The sequence below is a fragment of the Rhinoderma darwinii genome, chromosome 4 (assembly GCF_050947455.1).
Source record: "Rhinoderma darwinii isolate aRhiDar2 chromosome 4, aRhiDar2.hap1, whole genome shotgun sequence".
In the NCBI taxonomy this organism is placed as follows: domain Eukaryota; kingdom Metazoa; phylum Chordata; class Amphibia; order Anura; family Rhinodermatidae; genus Rhinoderma; species Rhinoderma darwinii.
In genome coordinates, this window is record NC_134690.1 from 233,244,353 (window position 1) to 233,266,043 (window position 21,691).

Below are 21,691 nucleotides of genomic sequence, written 5' to 3' on the forward strand. Positions count from 1 at the left end.
GCTGTCAAACTGAATGTAAACAGAAAAGCACCACGTTTTCTGTTTACAAACATCCGAACGGAGTGTCTTCGACATGAGCGAACCGTACTTTACCGGGTTCGGCCGAACTAGTTTTGACCGAACCCGGCAGGAGACAGTCACTGTGCAGGGTGCTGAAAGAGTTTAAACTGTTTCAGCACCATGGACAGTGACTTCCGATTCCAATATACATGAACGTGTAAAAAAAAAAAAAAAGTTCTGACTTACCGATAACTCCCGGCTTCTTCCTCCAGTCTGACCTCCCGGGATGACAATTCAGTCCAAGTGACAGCTGCAGCCAATCACAAGCCAAGCACAGACTGCAGCGGTCACATGGACTGCTGCGTCATCCAGGGAGGTGGGGCCAGATGTCAAGAGAGGCGCGTCACCAAGAACGCGTCACCAAGGACGCGTCACCAAGGCAACGGCCGGGAAGTTCTCGGTAAGTACGAACCTCTTTTTTTTTAAACAGGTTACTCGATATGGTGATCGTAATGCACTGTCGAGGGTGCTGAAAGAGTTGCTGCCGATCAGTTAACTCTTTCAGCACCATGGACAATGACTGACGTCGACTAGCCTCATCTCTATGATGGCGGCTGCGCGAAAATCACGCAGCCGCGCATCATACACGGATGACACACGGAGCTGTCAAGTGCCTTTTGCGCACGCAAAACGCTGCGTTTTTTGCGCGTGCAAAACGCACACGCTCGTGTAGATGAGGCCTAAAGCAGAACAGAATATATTGGTGCTATTTAATAATGGCTGGCAAACACCATGTGTTAGTAACAAAAGGAAGAAAAAATATCCACTGTTAAAATCCAGGAAGCATACACTAGATGGCGGTATTTTACTACCAGCATGCTAGCACCCATAAAGGTTCCTTTACATACAAGAGCATTGCAGTGTATAAAACAGAGCAGGACAAGCCAGTATTTTGTCAGTGTGCTAAGTTTAACAGTGGGTGCTGCACACAAATGAATGAAGGATCAGATTTGTCTACTGCAGTAAAATTTCAAGCTAACAGCAAACAATTGGAGGGATACATGTTTTAGGTCTCATTCACATGAGCGTGTGCAAAAAACAGGCAGTTTTTCATGCATATGGCCTTCCGTGTTGCGCCTCTTAATAAATTAGGTGAATCTCTGGCCGTCTGTGTGAGTCAAATGTACGCCTATGAGCTGGTGTAGATTTGCTATATAATGTACGCCAGTTTCTAGTGTAAATTATAGTAAATTAAAGGTGGCTCCCACCCCCTTCTGACAAGCTCCACTGTTGAGAAAAATGGCATGACAGGCGAACAGGGCACAAAAGTTGCACCCCCCCATATTTCAACTTTTGTGCCAGTTGCGACTTTTCTATGGTAGAGAACGAGTAATATATTTCCCCCAGAATCTTTTCTCAGTCTTTGGAAACAACCCAGAAACAAACCTTCTGTATTTCTACAATCTGTGGTTGAAAAGCATAAGGCGGGAACAATAAAAATGTCATGTCAATGTCTAGGCTCGTACTGTTCGTTCTTGTTAAATTTGAGGTATGTTCCTCCTAAAACACTGCAGAATGTATTCTTATTGATGGCATAGCTTTAATAATGAGAAACAAAGACCGTTAGGACATCGGCTGCGGAGAGTTTAAGATCGCTCTACCCTGTTACAACTGTTTAGCACATTTAGTATACAACCCCTTTGAAATATATGAAAAATTTACTCAGACCCACAATAAGGTACAACTGTGCTTTTAAAACCAAAAAAAATTCTGTACCTCAGCGTTTGTAACCTTTCACTACGGAGCAGAGTGTGGGTGGGACAACATTGTGACAACAGGATTATTGTGAAGCTACAGGTCCTGTTTTGTCACAATCCGGTGTTGGGCTGCACACAGCCATCGGAACTGTAAATCGCACACATACATATATGTTTGCGTGTGTCTCTAAGTTTTTGGCCTATGTTTAACGTTACGTTGTACAGGCTAAACGTGGCCATTAGGACTCCATTAGCCTCACAGTGGCCAAAAGAGTGTCCTTTTGACCTTCATCAGGCTGGCATACGTCAGTATACCTTTTTTTTGGAGGATAGTATAGCATAGTAGCCTACGCTTGTCCATCTAAAGGGATACAAAAAATGTAATGTGAACATAGTCTAAACATGGTATTTCACAATGTGAATGACTGTGTGCTGCAATCTCCCAACACAGCAGCACAAGATAGACACACAAAAGCGCACATGTTAACAGCAATCCAAGAGAGAACCATGTTATTCTTCTAAATTGTAGGTCTATGGCTCTATTCACATCTGTGTCGGGGGCTCCGTTATTTGGGCTTTTTTATCCGGCATAAAATTGGACACTGTGACAGAATCCCGACGGAACCCAAAGTCAATAAGTTTTATCCGGCACCGGTGGTATCGGTCATGCGACGGATCCAGATGCTCTGGTTTTTAGTTGTTCTGCTCTTATGAAGGGAGAACAAAAAATGGATAGTCCTGACACAGGTGTGAATAGAGCCTAAGATTTTAGTTTCATGTTGCAATGTTTTTCAGAAGATTGTAATTCAATGTAAACAAACCTATCTCTTAATCTATACGCCTATTATGTCATCTGATAGTGAATCTAAGGCCTGAGAAATGCATATAAAAGATGCTGTGTGAGAGATGAACAGGATGTACTGTATTATGGAATTTCTTAAGACATTCATTAAGATAATGTTATTAATCTAATTGCTTGCATTGCTGCCTAGCAGAAGCTTTACTACATCAGCTTACTAGGGCCCCTGGCACTGGAGGAATGAGTGTGTTTGTTTAAGCAGGCACACAGTGGCACGTAGTATAGAACAATGGTGTAAAGAACAGGGATGGATGGCTGAAGTGTGACAGGAGCATACGTCTATGGAAAAGGATGTTCTTAGCTGGATGTCCCATTATAAGACACCAGCACCCTTAATAATAATCTTTATTTATATAGCACCAACATATTCCACAGCGCTTTTCAGTTAGGGAAGTTTCAACAGGTAAAATGACAAGTGATAAAAACAAATGAGCATACAGTTAAGACAAAAGGAAAGAGGTCCCTGCCGTAGGACCCTACAATCTAAATTCAATTGAAGGAGGTAGTAAAATGGTTATCACTTTTACCATGCACCACTGCGGGCATGGCTGACAATCTGTATAGGGTTTTTATGTTCCAACCATATTTAAATTGGTTTCAATGGGTATTGCAATTTTCCCACACTTCCCAAACATACTGATAAGTCAAGTGACCACCTATAAAACATCCATACTGTGTGTTCTTCAAGAAGCAAAATTAGACTGTTAGCCCACTGGAAACAGGGACTGATGGATGTAAGTGCGTTATTTGATGCTATATAAACTATGAGCAAATACATAAACAAGGTAAGGGAATTGTCACATTAACAGCATTTATTTTTCTTTTTAGGCTTTTATGACTTTTATCTCTCAATGAAAAATACTAGGAAGACTTCTTACAATTAAGGAAAAATAGCTCTACACTGAATGTAGAAAGATGCAATATTCGGAATGCGAATTTGTTACATAACATGATGGTTTTTTTCACTGTCTAATTTAAAAGGAAATAATAATACTAAAATAATAATTAATAATCTAGATACCCATGTTCCAGCACTATGAATTGGCATCCATTAATCCATTATCCTCACTGAGATTTTAGAGCAGTGATTTCCAACCTTATTACCATGGGGGAACACCTGAATGTTTACATTCTCAGGGAACCTGTACCCACATTATTGCCTCAAAGAAGCTTGCTGTAGGGACAGGTAAAGCATTCTATAATTCTTGTCCAGTACTATAATTCAGCTGAAATCCATTTTACTTGTTTGAAACTTCCTTGTTTATCTTCCCTACTGTAAAGAGCCCAAGTACCCCGGCGGTCCTGGGAACCCTGGTTTGGGAAACAGTGCTCTAAGTGCTAGTTGAATGTGCTTGTATTGTGAATGATACATGTTGATTTCCACAGGAGTATTGCTCAACATATTCCGGTTACATTTGGCAAACCACATGACAAAAAAGGTTACTTTTTAGACATAAGGACGTCCTATATAGGGAAAGTCTGAATTCACATTAAAGCAGATCTCTCAGGTTAATATCACTAAAATAACATAGTCATGCACTTTATCACAAATCAACCACTAATTTTGATCTTGCTACTCAATTTGACACCTTCCGTATATCGGTGTCAATATTAGAAGTTTATTTGCGCTCCAAAATGACTTTCTCTCTGGACCGCAATTTTGTCCACGTGTGTAACCAGATATAAACCCCAGCCCTGTGTGTTATCTGGTTTAAACAAGTCATGAATAAGGACGCTGCAGTCGTCCGAAACGCCTATATCCGCAACCACCTTTTGTACCTGGAATATATCTTTTACATTTATGGAATAAAATTTGGAACGGAGCTTCCTTTTTAAACACTTTCCTTGTCTTGGTGCTGAATCCACCTCTTGCATTCCTTTCAGTAGATATTTTGCTTTTCAATATTATTGATCCAAGTGGGGACCGGTAAACCCACTTGTAAAAACGTCAGCGCTGGGCTATTTCTGTATACAAAAAAAAGAGTGCTCTCCTCTTCAGCTCTTGCACTGTCCGTAGCAGAGACATGCCCCCTTGCCAGTTCGGCAGACAAGTACAAACCTGTGATCTCTTGCAAGAGATCACAGTCTTGGCCTTGTCTACCGAGAACTGAAGTGTGAGAGCGGGCGCGCTCTCCTCTCTCCAGCTCTTGCACTGTTCGCAGCAGTGACACGCCCCCTTTCCATTACACGCCCCCTTGCCAGTTCGGCAGACAAGTACAAGACTGTGTGATCTCTCGCGAGAGATCAATCTTATCCTTGTCTGCCGACAGCTGAAGAGTGGAAGCGTGCGCGCGCACACGCTCTCCTCTCTCCAGCTCTTGCTGTGATACTGTCCGTAGCTGATTGGACAGTCTCACAGCCATAGTAACACGCCCCCTTGCCATTACACGCCCAATTGACAGTTTAGGGGTTATTTAAATATCGAGCGCCAAATATAACAGCACTGATATCTAAATAACGGAGGAGGGTAGAATTTTTTTTTTAAAGTGCCCCAGGGTTTGTGCAACCATGCCCATTACATGCTACACTCAAACTGACAGATCAGCTTTAAAGGGCAGCTACATAATACCAGTCAAAAATAAATAAGAGTAAACTGTCCCGTTAGCTTCACTTATCGAAATCTCGAAGTAAAATTGATGCCCCTTAATTTTATTGCAACTCGTCTGCCAGTACCATCATCACCTGGCATAAGGGTTCACAACCCACCATCATTACCACAGTATTATATGTACAACGTTATACTGCATACAAGTATAAAAGAAATACACTGACAATAGAACTGACAAGTTGAGGAAGTGACTAGTGAGGTTGTGTCCATTTATACTGTAACCTAATCTGCAAATGCACCATGTGTTTTCTTCCATAAAGATCAAGTTTTTCAGTCTTGTCATGGATTCCTCTGAGAGAAATGTATAAAAAGACTATTGTGAACAAAGCAGTGGCACTGGCGCTAATATCGAACTGTTGTGACATTCAAAGAAACCTCCATTTGATTTACTTGTACAGTAGATATAAAAAGTCTACACACCCCTGTTAAAATGCCAGTTTTTCGTCATCTTACAAAATCAGTACAAGATGAATCATTTCAGAACTTTTTCCACCTTTAATTTGACCCATAATCTGTACAATTCAATTGAAAAACAAACTGAAATCATTTATAGGGGAAAAATAAAAATACAAAACTAAAATAATATGGTTGTATAAGTATGAACACCCTCTGATAATTGGGGATGTGGTTGTGTTCAGAATTAGCCAATCACATTTAAACTCCTGTTAAATAGTAGACAATACACAGATGCCATTATTTAAAGTGATTCTGAGTAACATTATATATAGTTCAGCTGTTCTATTAGGATTTTCCTGACATTTTCTTTGTTGCATGTGACATCAAAAGCCATGGTCCGTAAAGAGCTTACAACACATCAAAGGGATCTGATTGTTGAAAGGCATCAGTCAGGAGAAGGGTCCCAAAAAATTTCCAAAGCATTAGATATACCATGGAACACAGTGAAGACGGTCATCAAGAAGTGGATTACATTTGGCACAACATTGACATTACCAAGAACTGGATGTCCCTTAAAACTTGATGAAAAGACAAGACGAAAATTGGTCCGGGACGCTACCAAGAGGCCTACAGTAACATTAAATGAGCTGCAGGACTTTCTGGCAGGTACAGGTTGTGTAGTGCATGTGACAACAATCTCCTGTTTTCTTCATATGTCTGGGCTGTGGGGTAGGGTGGCAAGATGGAAGCTTTTTCTAACAAAGAAAAACATCCAAGCCCGGCTATGTTTTGCAAAGACCTACATCAAGTCTGCCAAAAGCATGTGCGAAAATGTGTTATGGTCTGATGAGACCAAAGTTTGAACTTTTTGGCCATAATTTCAAAAGGTATGTTTGTCGCAAAGCAAACACTGCACATCCCCAAAAGAACACCATTCCCACAGTGAAGCATGGTGGAGGTAGCATTATGATCTAGAGCTGTTTTTCTGATGCTGGAACTGGGGCTTTAGTGAAGGTGGAGGGAATTATGAACAGTTCCAAATATCAGTCAATATTGGCACAAAACCTGAAAGGCCTCTGCTAAAAAGCTGAAGGTGAAGAGGAATTTCACCTTTCAGAAGGACAACGACCCAAAGCATTCCTCCAAATCAACAGAAGATCAAAGGTTTGGAATGGCCCAGCAAGAGCCCAGACCTGAATGCCATTGAAAATCTGTGGGATGACCTGAAGAGGGCTGTACACAGGAGATGCCCTCGTACTCTGACAGATTTGGAGCGCTTTTGCAAGGAAGAGTGGGCAACAATTGCCGTCAAGATGTGCCATGCTGATAGACTTGTACCCAAAAAGACTGAATGCTGTCATAAAGTAAAAGGGTAATTCAACAAAGTATTAGTTTAAGAATGTACATATTTATGCAACCACATTATTTTTTGCTTTTGTTTTTCCACCCTAAAAGCTTTCAGTTTGTTTTTCAATGGAATTGTACAGATTATAGGTGACATTAAAGGTGGAAGAAGTTCTGAAATAATTCATCTTGTACTGATTTTGTAACATGACAAAAACTGGCATTTTAACAGGGGTGTGTAGACTTTTTATATCCACTGTATATCTATCTATCTATCTATCTATCTATCTATCTATCTATCTATCTATCTATCTATCTATCTATCTATCTATCTATCTATCTATCTATCTATCTATCTATCTATCTAATCTATCTATCTAATCTATCTATCTATACATGTTTGTTTGGTTATTGTATTGGCATATAAGATTTAAATGTTCATATGCAATAGACAAAGGGCACACATATTCATGTGTTGCACTCCATAAAATGGGGTTAGTGCATTACAAAAAGTGAGGCCCATATGAATGAAATACAACATTTCCTTGGTCCAGTAACCAATATTCTTTTTTTTATAGGCTTGGTTAGATAGTTGAAGATTTTCAAGTCTAGAGACACATTTTATTACAGTGAAACAATGCAGATGAATAACAAGCTCGACCTGTTGTAGTCATTTCACACATGAAATGACTGTCTCATTGTGCACATGCAACATTTAAGAAATAAGACATGCAAGCTGACAAGGAAATTGACAGTTGCCTGATACACATAACCCCAGTGTGCGCGTCTTTCTCTTATATTTATGACTTTCCTTTTGATCATTGGCGCAATATAAAACTTTATAAAACAAAATTATAATCCAAAACAAAAAAACCTGAAAATCATCTCAGCACTTACGAGCTATTAAGTATCTGGAACTTTTCTCCTTTTTGAAAACTTAGGTCATCTTCTGTTCTTGCTTCATAGTCATAAAGAGCCACAAAAAGTGTAACTCCTGGGGAATGAAAGCAGATCACATATTAAGTGGCATTACACTAGCTCATACATTAAATAGTTCTGGCACCGATCAGCCGAAGCAGTTACAATGTAACTCAATGTGATTCAATCCATATGCTATGGTTTAGAATAGCCTCTACTAGTCTTTGACAGGGTTGTACTGAATGTAATTTCCCCTTTAATTAATGGAGACTCGTTTTCATTGTGGACAGTGGAATGTGTAACTGTGCTTAACAAAGCTGGAATTTACAATCTTGTATTTGAATTTACTTAATGTTCTGCCTATTATATTGGAAACATTTCCCGATTTCTGGGCTTGGTTGTCCTAAAAATCTCCTGGTTTATGTCAACTTTTGGCAGCTACGTTTTTGTGCAAGCACGAGATCTGGTCTCCCACCCTCTCTACTATTTTAGCTGGGACCATATTTGTCAGAAGAATTAAAGATTCACACTATTAATTTATACCCAAAACCAGTACACGGTTATCTATCACAGTCACCATTGTGAACCAATTTGTAGTAATAGGAGCCGCATGAGATTGAAAAGTGAATTGCTTACAGAACACAAAGGAAAATTGTATCGGAAAACTAGAGCTTATTATTTATACTGGTTACTTAATTGTTGCTTTTTCGTAATAAAAAAATAAATAAAATCTTTTTATTAAGCTAATAGCACGCAAGATTCATGTTGTTTACTGGATTGTCTAGCATTAGAAAAATGTAATGTCTGTTCCAATAGATACTCTAAAACATCTGTGCACATGTGGACATTTGTCTGCAAACATATGCTTCACAGAATGATAAATGGATACCCCTAACCCTGGATGGAAAGTGCACTGAATACAGTCCCATTCAATTATACAACACAGTATGAGACTTCATTTAGGATATAAAATGCCTAATTCCAGCTTAACTTCAACATAATATATAATATCTGGTCAGTTTACTGCTTATTAACCCCTATGATACATCAGACATCTTTAATATAAAAAAGTACAGAAATTTTGGTGTGTTGGTAATGTTGAATGGATGACTACCACTCAAACCATCCAACCAACATTATACCAAGAATGTATACAGATATCATAAGAACCACAATATGATGCAGCCTCAGACCTTGGCCTCTAACTACGAACACCAATAACGCAGCACAGACTGTGGTAAGAACGTGGAGTTCATTACCGGTCCGGGTGTCTCCCTGCACTATTACCACATTGCCCGGTCACCGGATTTCTCTACATTCTGTAGAGTGCTAATATTCTTGGATTAGCGCTGGTCTCTGGAAATATTATATTTTTCAGAATAAAAACTATTTTCACATTCTTAATGGATGGACTCTGAAGGCATTGCAAGATAAATGAAAGATAAATTTAGATTTTTTTTTGTTACATTTTGGAATGAACTTTGACCAATGGTGATGGCGAGGCATAACTATAGTCTGGTAGGTAATGCCCCAGTAGAAAAAAGATGAGAAACCTTGCTCTATGGAATATTTCATATATTGACTCTGGTATTTTAATGCCTACCTCCATTGCAAACCAAAAAATATAGGTATGACTGCCTTTACCGCAGCGTACCACTTCCCCTATGTTACACTCAAGGGTCCATAAAATGATAAATGGGTATTAGTTTTAGGTAAGAATAACTGATGAAGATCACGGATATTATTTTCCTGACATACAAATTAATAGCACAACAGGGGCAAAATTCCATATTTGGTTTTCTTAACCCTTAGAGGAAGCTTTCAAAAACCCTGTGAATGTGACATGGGTTGGGGTATACAGCTATTTTTTCTTTGTTTCTGGGGCTATGGGTGAAGTTAATCTTCTCCATACGTGTCTGGAGTAGAACAAAAAAGAGAAGAGGCGGCGCTCCTTTAAGGTAGTGTGATCAAAGTTCAACTAGGTTATGTAATAATCACACGTAAATTTGCTCAACTTTGAATGGTTTTCCTTCTCTAGTGTATGCAGAAAACAGTAGCCGGCTGCTCAAGCCCGTTTACTATGCCGAGACCATGTAGCGCCCCAGCAGATAAGTGGCGGTGAATACAAATGTTTCAAATGGGGACAGATGGGGCGACAGGCGGTTATAGTATGAATTCGCTTTAATTTAGACTATGCGTTTCTCGACTAATGCGGTCCAGAAACTGCCTTGAAATGCCCAGTGCTTTGGCTTATTTATTCCTTTAATTATTTATTTTACTTTAGTTTAAGCACAAGTCCAACTTCACTGAGATTTAACAGAACAGTCACGTTTTTGTCAGTTAAAGCTCAGAATACACAACTCCACTTTCTCACCATGTGAAGTTATGTATTGTGAGTTACAGATTGTAGTCCGATTCTGAACTCCAAATGTCTAATATATATAATGTATAATAAATTCAGGCAAATTGGCAGTTGATGTAAAGGTTGACAAGAATCAAAAACTTTCTCCATTTGGACAACTAATTACATATTCATGACTTCATTACTTATTATTTCTCTATTTGGGTTTCCTGAGTTAGTGCAAGGGTTCCTAGGTTAGTTCAAGACATATGATGCGAAAATTATATATATATATATATATATATATATATGTGTGTGTGTGTGTGTGTGTGTGTGTCAAATAAAAGAGTATGATTGGCCTTACCTGTTCCCCCTCTTGTACGCAAGGTTCCTGTGTGTGATGAGGAGTTGACACCCCCAAAGACTGTAAGTCCCTGCCCTGCAGTCCCATGGAAGTTGTTGTAATTTGGAATGGTGGTCACAGTGAAGCTAGGATAGTGCTGTGGAGTGGGATCTGTCCCATAGCGATAGCCTAAGCTCTGAGTTAAACTGTTATCCCTCTCATCTGTCAGTTTGGTTGCTTCTTTATCCTTGCATTGCACACAGCCCATTATCTATATCCCTAAAAAAAGAAGAATAAAACATATTGTCAAGCAATTGTATGACTGTATAACAATGGTCTTCAGCATGCCATGTCGCTGCAGTGGTGATAGTAATTACATTCCTTGAGATGAGTTATTACTAATTCTGTTTACACAACACACTTTCTACATCCATTACTTTTCACAGAAAACTACACAAATGTATACTGCGGAAACCATTCTTTTCTCATTTGCTATAATTCTGTAGATGCGTGAGTAATTCTTTAAAAAAGTGTATGTACTCATATTTTATGGTCAGTAACATCAAGAGATTCACAGCTATTTTCTCCATAATATAAAACCCCATCCTATGCCATTTTGTTCAACACTATTTGCTCTAAAATAAGAATATATGCGTCTTTGGATTTCTATCGGTAGTAATTCGAAGAACATCTGCAAGCCAATAATAGATTGAAGAAGATATCCACCCCTGAATAATCCAGGGTAGACATCCCTTCCTCAACTCTCCAGTAAATATAAGCTAGTCATAGGTGAAAGAGATTACAGTTACAGTATCCTGTTAAATGTACCCTGCTCAAATGATCGGAAGGCCAAACAGCCACCGTATCAGTATTTGTAAGCCAAAACCAGAAGTGGAACCTAAAGAGAGAAAGTATAATGAAAATATTTGCACTACTTCCATGTTTTGGACCCACTCTTAGTTTTAATAGTATGTGCTTTGTTATTCAAGTACTGTATACTGAACAACTTTAATATAAACATTTCAGAAAAATAAACATCACATCAAACACAACAAAAAGCATAAAACAAAGCAAAATTTCTTCTCGTTGCTGTTTCAGTTAACTGTACTAGTGTCAGTTACACAGAGAAATACCATTTCACACAATAATGAGAAAAGTAATCCCAATATGTAAGCTGTTGGGTTGTTACTTGCATCCACCCACTGCTTAAGGCCGAAAATGTCACTGTGTGCCAAGTGAAAAGCAGCCAAGGAGTGAAATGTGTCTGCAGGAGGCACTTTGCCACGCTATACACTAATGAACGTGGGATGAGGCAAGGGAATGTTCTGTACAGAACAGCACTCAGAGATCATGTTATTCTCTAGCAGGATGCCATCATTCACTGCCTCAAATATAAGAAATGGAAAGACTAAAAGCATTGACAGTCATGTATAGAGGAAAATAACAGCCAGATGCTACAGAATCTACAGTGTCTATATGGGTACTGTATGTATAAATTACACCAACAAGTTCTGAATGTATATAGCCAGTCATTTTCTTTCCCTGACCTGCAAAACAGCTGCTCTGCAGTGTTAAATCTGACAATGCCAGACTCACATGCTGCCCTATCTGAGGAGCGTAATTTTTTTTTATTACTTATTTAAATACTGGCCCAGATGCGCCTCTCCGCTTTTCTAGTGATTCCGATATACAGACTCTTCCGCCAATACACAGTGATTGATGGCTTGTCCTGTAGGAGCGTGTATAAAGCTGTCAATTACTGTGTTTGGGCAGGAGAGACAATCCATTGGGCTAACTGTAAAAGTTGAGTGTCAGGTCTGGTAACCAGGATTTAAATAAGTTTGTACTCCATGGTTTGTAAAAGCCCTTTTACACGGGTCGTGGATCGGGGGAAATAAGCGCTCATAAGAACGCTCGTTCCCAATCATTAGCCCTTGTAAACATGGAAGCTCCACGGGACAGTAAGGCTCTATTCTCACGACAGGGTCCGAGTGTCGGCCGATGAAAACGGCCGTTTTGGACTGTTTTTCATCCGTTCCGATTCCGTCCCAGGCCGTGTTACCGTTTTTAACAGCCGATTTTGACCCATTTTTGGCCCTGTCCGTTTTAAAATCAGATGCCGTTTTAAAATCAGATGAATATCATTTGTAATTTTTTTCCTACACACTTCCCTCTGTAGATAATGCCACAGTCCTCTGTAGATACTGCCACAGCCCCCCTGTAGGTAGTGCCACACAGCCCACTGTAGGTAGTGCCACACAGCCACCTGTAGGTAGTGCCCCACAGCCCCCTGTAGGTAGTGCCACACAGCCCCCTGTAGGTAGTGCCACACAGCCCCCTATAGGTAATGCCATACAGCCCCCTGTAGGTAGTGCCACACAGCCCACCTATGGACACAGTGACGTCAGGCACTTCTGAAGCGGAATCCCCGAACCTGTGGCCGGTGTTTCCACTCCAGGAGAAGTCCCTGACTTCACTGTGTCCATATATGGACACAGTGACATCAGGCACTTCTGAAACGGAATCCCCAATCCCCGGCCACAGCGTTGATGAAGCTGTGGCCGGGGATTTGGGATTCCGCTCCTACATGGAGCAAAAAATACCCTCCTTCTCCTCCTCACATGCGCTTCGTACTGTGAGAAGGAGAGAGAGCGAGCAACGGAAGACAAGGCCGTTACTCTGGACACATTCCAGTGATGGCCGTGTATTACCCAGCCCCATAGACTTCGATGAGAGCCGGGCGGCCGGGAGAACGACCGAAAACAGGGCATGTTCCATTTTTTGACGACCGAATTTTCCGGGCCATCAAAAAAATCGGTCGTGTAAATAGCCCCATTTGGAGTCTATTGTTCCTACTGCGGCCATGTGTCGGCCGTCACACGGCCGGGAAACCCTGTCGTGTGAATAGGGCCTAAGTGAATCCTGGACCCTCCAGGTCCTTTCTTAAGCTCACAGAAGGATAGTTATCACGTATCAAGATGTGGATGCTTTGTGTCTCAATTTAACTATGCCACAGGTTGGCCCTGATTAAACTGGAGTATGGTGGCCAATTTATAACAGCACTTTCTGGTGATAATTACTGGTCAAAACAATATACCAAAACAGCAGCACCTCCTTTTCGGATAGACCATTTTCTAGTTTGGCATACAATTGCCTGGAGATATTAAAAAAACTAGCTCCACATGTCTTCAATGTACAGAAAGGTCTGACGAAAAGTGAGAGCAACTGTAGGAGGTAATTTGGGCCGCTGGGCGCCGAGATAGAGTAAGCACCAGGCAACTTAAATGAAAGCACAAAGAACATGCTACATATCACAATGTAACAAATCTAATCTAAACATCTGAAATGAAAAATAAAAATTGTTACAATTAGAACTGATATTGTGCTACCATTTTGTTTAATTTAATAAATACAAATATTTTTATATTTATTATCTATAATGTATAACTTTTTTTGAGATAAGTTTGTCACTTGGCACTACTATTTACTATGATATTACTATGACTAATCTGTTGTTCTGCATAGAAATGAGGGTAACTTAACTGTTGCAGAAACAATGCAACTTTGATCTCTACGTATATACTGATTCTTCATGAATCCTTTCTTCGGACTGCCATTTTGTTGTTTATTCTTAAAATAAAACATTATTAAAAAAAAAAAAAAAAAAAAAAAAAAGACTGCCCATTTCAGTGAAAGAGAAGTGTTCATATTTAATGAGTCATTGTTCAAACATACATAGAAGCCATATAACTATCTGCTCAGAATAATTTATCAAATTAGCATAGAAATTCTCAGACACAGACAAATCAGTGTTACAAGAGTGACCCCATGACTCGGTCAGACTCGCAAAACCCAACCACAACAATAAATCTTGAGGAGGGCAACAGTGAGTGATACTTGTCTGTCTGCCAACCATTTAAAACATTCAGCTAGAACCCAATTTAAAATTCATTGCAATGATTCCACAAGAAGGCCCATTTTTATAGTTTTGTGCGGTCTGTCAAGTAATTCACACGAACTGACGTAAGGGAAGAGGAGTCCTGTCAAGCTATCCTTAAATTCCTGAATTACTATAATTTAGAATTATCTAAAAATATTACCTAGGAAACGAAGCATTTTAGGTCTCCCTGTAACAGAGTCTAATGAGCGGACCTTCTAAAAGTTCACCAGTCAGAAAAAAACCTAGTCAAATATAATACATCATCTTTAGGAAGTTGTATAGTAACTGTAGCTCGGTTTCAATCCCTAGAATGATTTTAATATATTTACAAATCATAGTTCGGTAAAGTGGCAAGAACACTATCATTTTAAGTCCTTCTGATCTACTCAATCATGATGCCATACGTACTAATAGAAATGGTGACTGTCGCTAAGCATTATAAAATAAAAAGCAGGTAGAGCGTCTATATTTTCAAGTAAGTCAGCTTTGGTTGAAAATTCAAGTGACAAATTTGATGACAAAGATGTATGGGATGATGTATCCATTACTGTAAATTATACCAATATTAGTGCCCCCATAGTATAATACCCCTATCGTGCCTCCCCACCGTATAATGCCCCCACCCAGTTTAATGCCTTTATAGAGCCTCCCCACACAGTATAATGCCAACAAGATAGTATAATGTCCCCATAATTCCCCCACACATTATTATGCCCCCATAGTGCCCCACACACAGTATAATGCCACCATAGTGCCCCCACAGAGTATAATGCCCCATAGTGATTGCCCACAAAGCATAATGCCCGCCACACAGTATAATGCCCTCATAGTGCTTTCCAACAGTGTATTGCACCCTTGTGCCTCCCAAAGAGTACATTCCCCCCATAGTGCCCCCGACAGTACAATGCCACCAAAGTGCAACCCCACACAGTATCATGCATCCATAGTGTCTCCCCACAGTATAATGCCACCATAGAGCCCTCCACTAAGTATAGTGCCCCATAGTATAATACCCCCATCGTGCTCTCCACACAGTTTAATGCCTTTGTAGTGCCTCACCACACAGTTTAATGCCCCCAGTATAATGGCCCCATAATGCTCCCACACTTTATGATGCTCCCATAGTGCCCCACACAGTATAATGCCCTCATAGTGCCTTTCACACAGTGTAATTCCCCATAGTGCCTCTTCACACAGTACAATGTCCCCACAATGCCTTAAACCGAGTAATGTCCCCATAGTCACACCCACACAGTACAAAAATCACCCATAATGCCCACACACATTATAATGCCCACATAGTGCCTCACACACAGTGCCTCTTTACACAGTAAAATGCCCCATAGTGCCTTCCCCACACAGTATAATGCCCCCATAGAGCCTCCCCTCACACAGTATAATGCCCCCATAGTTAACAAAATTAAATAAATACTCACCAGCTCCATTCCCACGACTAGCAGAGGAGATCCTCCGGTCTGTGCTGTGTGTGGCTCGGTGCAGACAGGCGCCAAGATGTCACAGCATCGTGCCTGTCTGCGCCAAGCCGCTCACTGCTAGCGTTTAATAGTGAATGGTGCAGCAGGGAGCGGATGACTCCCTATTACACCATTGGATTTAACTGCATCTGTGTCCTGAGGATGCAGGAACAGTTGAAACCTGGACATGCTACTGGCCACCAGGGACAGCGATAGGATTATCCCGCTGGATCCAGGATGGTTGGGACTTGGTTAATTATAATACTAAGCAGCCACCTCCTTCCGAATGATAGGTGTGTGAGTGGATGTTTATTTCGTTATCTCCCCCAATATAACATTGCAGCTTGTCTGCATCCTGCTGAAACCTGGGATTTTAACCTACTCTTGTATCAGTAAGTATGGCCTCCTTCTTTCAGAATATGAAGTAACTTTGATTCCACTTCATTAACTTGATTTTGACAACAATCACAATCTAATGTGTATGAGGATCACCTAACTGTCCCCTGACATCTGCCATTAGAGGTAACAAGCGTTCGGCAGGTTGGATTTTTTTCACTTAGGGATGTTGGCCTGTGTATGGCCATCCTTTCACACGCAGATGACAAGATCGCCCAAGTTTAGATGGAAGAAAATAAGTAAAATATTTCAGCCAAAATGCTGAAGCTGCTGAACATAAATATGACAGAAATCAATGTGTACAATATTTGCATTAGCGAAATATCCAACAGCTACACAAGACGAAAAAAAACAACATCACTAAACAAGCAAAACAAGGATATAAGATGCTACATCTTACATGCTCTGTTTCTAAACGTCCCTTCCCCAAGGTTTTAGATAGGAGAGCTATGTATTTACTGCAAATGGAGTATTCTCAAGAGATCCTCTATAATGAGATGTTAGGGAGCTGAATGTGACCTGAGCTTGTGATGCCAATATCAAAACCTAAAGTGTAATCACAACAAAATATGCTGTAGACAACACACAAATACTAATGCACTGTTCACATCTGCGTTGGGGTCCCGTTCTGACGTTCCGTCTGAGGTTTCCCTCAGGACAGGACCCCGAGCAGACACAAACTGACACCGACGGAAACCAGAGGGTTCCATCTCCATCACCATTGATTTCAATGGTGATGTAGCTGGTGTCCCTGGTTTCCGTTTGCCTCTTTTGTGCACCGGACCCGTCGTTTTGCCGGAACCAATAGCGCAGTCGACTACGCAATTACTTCCGGCAAAACGTCTGATACGGTTCACAAAAGAGACAACGGAAACTAGGGGCACTGGCTCCGTCACCACTGAAATCAATGGTGATGGAGACAGAACCCTCTGGTTTCCGTCGGTGTCAGTTTGTGTCTGCTCAGGGTCCCGTTCTGACAGAAACCTCAGACGGAACGTCAGAATGGAACCCCAATGCAGATGTGAACAGAGCCTTAGACATTAAGCAACAGTCTGAAAGATCTCTGCTAGTTCTAGGTTTTGTGAGAATCATTCAGTTGAATTGAAATGAAAGGATGATAAAGATAATCAAATGCAAATTAAATTTGCAGCCAAACTCTGTTCTCCAGTTGTGTTTATATACAAGGAGGAGATTGAACGGAAAAGGGATTGTTCACGAGACTCTTTCACCCAATCTAGTCTACCGTTTTGCTAAGGCCCTTTTACACGGGCCAGTTATCGGGCAAACCAGCGTTCTTAAGAATGCTCGTTGCAGGACTAAATATTATCTTTATCGGCAGCACATCTCCCTGTCCAAACATGGAAATGTGCTGCCGACATTAAGAAAATGTATGGGGACAAACCATCGTAGTAATGATCGCTCGTCCCTATACATAAGCAATCATTGCTCCTTGTGAACGGAGCAAACGAGCGCCAATCAACGAGCTGTCTCCTTCATCGGCGCTCATTTTCATGGCCGATATTGGCCTGTGTAAAAGGACCCTTAGGGCATGCCTAGACGTGGCGGAATTCTTCCGCAACTGTCCGCATCAATGCCGCACAGAATCTGTGTTGCAGATTCTGTTGCGGATCTGCCCAAAATGTGCAGTAAATTGATGCGGACTGACCGCTGCATATTGAGGTGAAAGTACTTCCCTTCTCTCTATCAGTGCAGGACAGAGAGAAGGCACAGCACTTTCCCTAGTGAAAGTAAACTAATTTCATACTTACCGGCCGTTGTCTTGGTGACGCGTCCCTCTTTCGGCATCCAGCCCGACCTCCCTGGATGACGCGGCAGTCCATGTGACCTCTGCAGCCTTTGATTGGCTGCAGCCGTCACTTAGACTGAAACGTCATCCTGGGAAACTGGACTGGAGGAAGAAGCAGGGAGTTCTCGGTAAGTATGAACTTCTATTTTTTTTACAGGTTGCTGTATATTGTGGTCAGTAGTCACTGTCCAGGGTGCTGAAACAGTTACTGCCGATCGCTTAACTCTTTCAGCACCCTGGACAGTGACTATTTACTGACGTCGCCTAGCAACGCTCCCGTAATTACGGGTGCACACACATAGTCACCCGTAATTATGTGTGCACACACGTAGTCACCCGTAATTATGGGAGCCCCATTGACTTCCTCAGTCTGGCTGTAGACCTAGAAATACACATAGGTCCAGCCAGAATGAAGAAATGTCATGTTAAAAAAACAATATGCACCGCAGCACACATAACATGTACATGACATCTGCAGACTTCATTGCAGAATTTTGAGTCCGCAACCAGTCCGCCACACGTCCGCAACAACCATTGTATGCTGCGGACACCAAATTCCGCACCGCAGCCTATGCTCCGCAGCGGAATTGTCCACAACGTGCAAACGAACCCAACCACAAAGCTGTGGAAGACAATAGAGAAACGGGTCCGCTGCGGATTTCCGCTGCGGAGTGACCGCAGCGGAATTCCAGAGCAATTCCGCTACGTCTGGCCATGCCCTTACTCCATACAGATGTTGACATTGGATGGATTTGAACCCACAAAAACATCTTACTCTTTCATGCAAACCCATTCAGGTGCTGCATTTGTGGATCTCAGTATAATCAATGAGAGGACATGGATTAGCACTTAGCTCAAGCTAAAGTCATTCACATAACCGTTAAAGGGACTGTCTCATCGGGGACAAAGTTGTCTCGTTGATTGATGCACATTTACATGGTTTACGTCGGGCTGTGTAACAGGACCCTTAACAAAGAAAACTATATATAAGTATCATAATATAGTATTTTTTCTTTATCCTAGATTTACCACTCAATGTGGTCTGGAATGAGGAAAAGTACTGTATTGTTTATGGACTAAAAATCAAGACAAGAACGAAATCATCATTATAAATTAGTCTTTGGGTTTATTGTATGTAGTTCACATTTTTGAAATCCTACTTTAGATTTGTTCTTTCATGCTTAAATGCTGTGTTCAGTCACCACAAATTTCAGTAAAATGGGAACTCAGCCCTTCGAACAGATGCTCCATATTAGTTACACACACAGACAATGACCTTCCCATGACTACAGCGTAAATAAGCAGGACAGGATAAAACCCACAATGTGCACAGCGGCTGTGCTCACCTCATGTTGATTTGAGCCCCTTCCATACTTAGCAATAATGTAACATTTGTAAATCTGCATGGCGGAATCTTTGGCATATTATGGAGCTGATACTTTCAAAATATGTTGGTTTCTTTTAAATAAAGTTATGATACAATTTACTCAATATAACAGATCACATACTGTTTGATTGTTGAGATACTCTAAAGACCCTTTCAAACTGGCCAATTATCGGGCAAACAAGCATACACAGAACGCTTGTTCCCGATAATTGTCCTGGGTAAACAGGGCAACGATCAGCCGATGAACGAGCAAACTCTCGTTCTTCAGCTGATCGTATAGTTTTAAATACTGAAAATATTATAGTTGTCGGCAGCACATCTCCCTGTGTAAACAAGGAGACGTTCTGCCGATATGATAATAATGTACTGGGATAAGCGACTAGAGTAACGAGCGCTCGTCCCCATACATAGCTCCTTGTAACAGGAGAAACCGTGCACCGATCAACGAGCTGTCTTGTTGGTGGGTGCTCGCTTACACGGTCCATGTTGGGCTGTGTATAAGTACCGTTAGACCTTATTCACACAGCGCAGATTTGCTGCAAATTTTGCATTCAGTTTTTAAGCCCAAACCAGAATTGGATCCAGCAGAGGAGAACTATAAGTCCTTTATTTATATATGTTTACTTTTTTTTCCTGGTTTTAGCTTAAAAAATCTGCACAGTGAAAACGAAACCTAAATGTTGGCTGTTTGGGTGAATAAATCCTTCACTAATTGTGAATTATTAATGTGTATGTGCAGAAAAGGAAACAAGAAGACTTCAAATTCTGTATACATTGGGAAAAAAAATGTTGGCATACAAGACTGCATGTAAATCCTGTGGACGGTTCTACATGCTGTACAGTTTTCTAGGGAAGCCATTCTGCAAACATTTCCTACAACTGTGTCTTTAAATATTTCTAAACAGGTGTTATATTATGGTATGAATTCATATGCTAAGAAATAATATTATACTGTCTGATAGGCTGGAATCAAAACTGATTGCAACATTCTACGGCTCTGTTCACATTTACGTTAGAAGCATCCGTCGCAGATTCCATCATTTTTTCTGGACAAAATATCTGAGCGTGCAGTGTTATTTTGTCTGGCAAAATGACGGAAAGAATGATAGAACCCATTAAAGTCACTGGGTTCTATCAGGTGCCATTGGTGTCTGTCATGCGACGGATCCAGCGCTTCCGTTTTTACGAAACAGAATAACGGAAATTGTAGTGCACATGTGAACAGACTTATTTGCACCTTGTGTGAGATGCATGTTGTCTCCATGAAGTGTGCACCTATGAACATGGAAGAACCAATGTAATATAATGTGTATTTCTTCCTGGAGGGATGTAAAAGTCGTCGTTCCCCCCGCCACACACTTGGGACTATGATTATATTATAAAATAGCACCCCTCCCAAATTCTAGCCTATGTTGTGCTTATTTGAAATAATATAAGAACCCATAAGGACACGTTTGAACGTGGCAGAAATTTTCATATTTGATAGGTATTTCAGACGTGGCGGATATCACAGCAGACTTGCCACAGATTTTAGCCTTTGCATTGCAAAGGCTGAAATCCGCAGTGAAAATCCGCTACTTTTCCGCAACAGAATGTGCATGCTGAGGAGTGTAAATTCTGCACCGCAGCCTAAATTCCGCACTCTTATTTTCCGCAAAGTCTAAACTAAGTTACATAAAAAGCTATAGAAACCAAAGGAAAAAAACGCTACTGCGGATTTCCACAGCGGCCTGTCCGCAGTGGAATTCCGCCATGTCTGAAAATGCCCTTAAAAAGCTGTACTCTACAAATCCCATCTACAGAAGAGCCTACATAGACATGAATGTAACAAATACTACCTCCCCCGCTAGTCACAGAAATCTAGGTGTAATAAATGTGAAGGATTAGCCTAATTCATACAAACGTCTCCACTCCTCATCATCACACAGCCAAATGCCTGCTTCTAGATGACTGAATGCCGCTGATCTTTGGAGCCAGGGGTTGGTATCAAGTCAGCTGCATGCCCGTATAATGTGCCCATCATTGTTTACACTTCTCAACACAATGCTGCACCTGTTCTATTGTTATAGCAAAAAACTGGACCAGGGAGGCCTACCTCTTAAAGGACCAGTGTCACGAAA

At 40.9% G+C, this 21,691-nt stretch overlaps 1 protein-coding gene across 4 annotated transcripts in view; it reads right to left on the reverse strand.

Annotated features, from left to right (window-relative positions):
• Window positions 1–21,691, reverse strand: part of FYN (FYN proto-oncogene, Src family tyrosine kinase) — a 197,414-nt gene that overhangs the window by 72,425 nt on the left and 103,298 nt on the right. For all 4 annotated transcript variants that reach the window (XM_075862287.1, XM_075862286.1, XM_075862284.1 and 1 more), the window contains 2 exons: window positions 10,588–10,845; window positions 7,862–7,958 (listed from right to left, as the gene is read on the reverse strand). In XM_075862287.1, coding sequence (XP_075718402.1) covers window positions 7,862–7,958; window positions 10,588–10,834 — 344 coding nt within the window. In that variant the 5' untranslated portion in view covers window positions 10,835–10,845. The remainder of the gene's footprint in view (window positions 1–7,861; window positions 7,959–10,587; window positions 10,846–21,691) is intronic.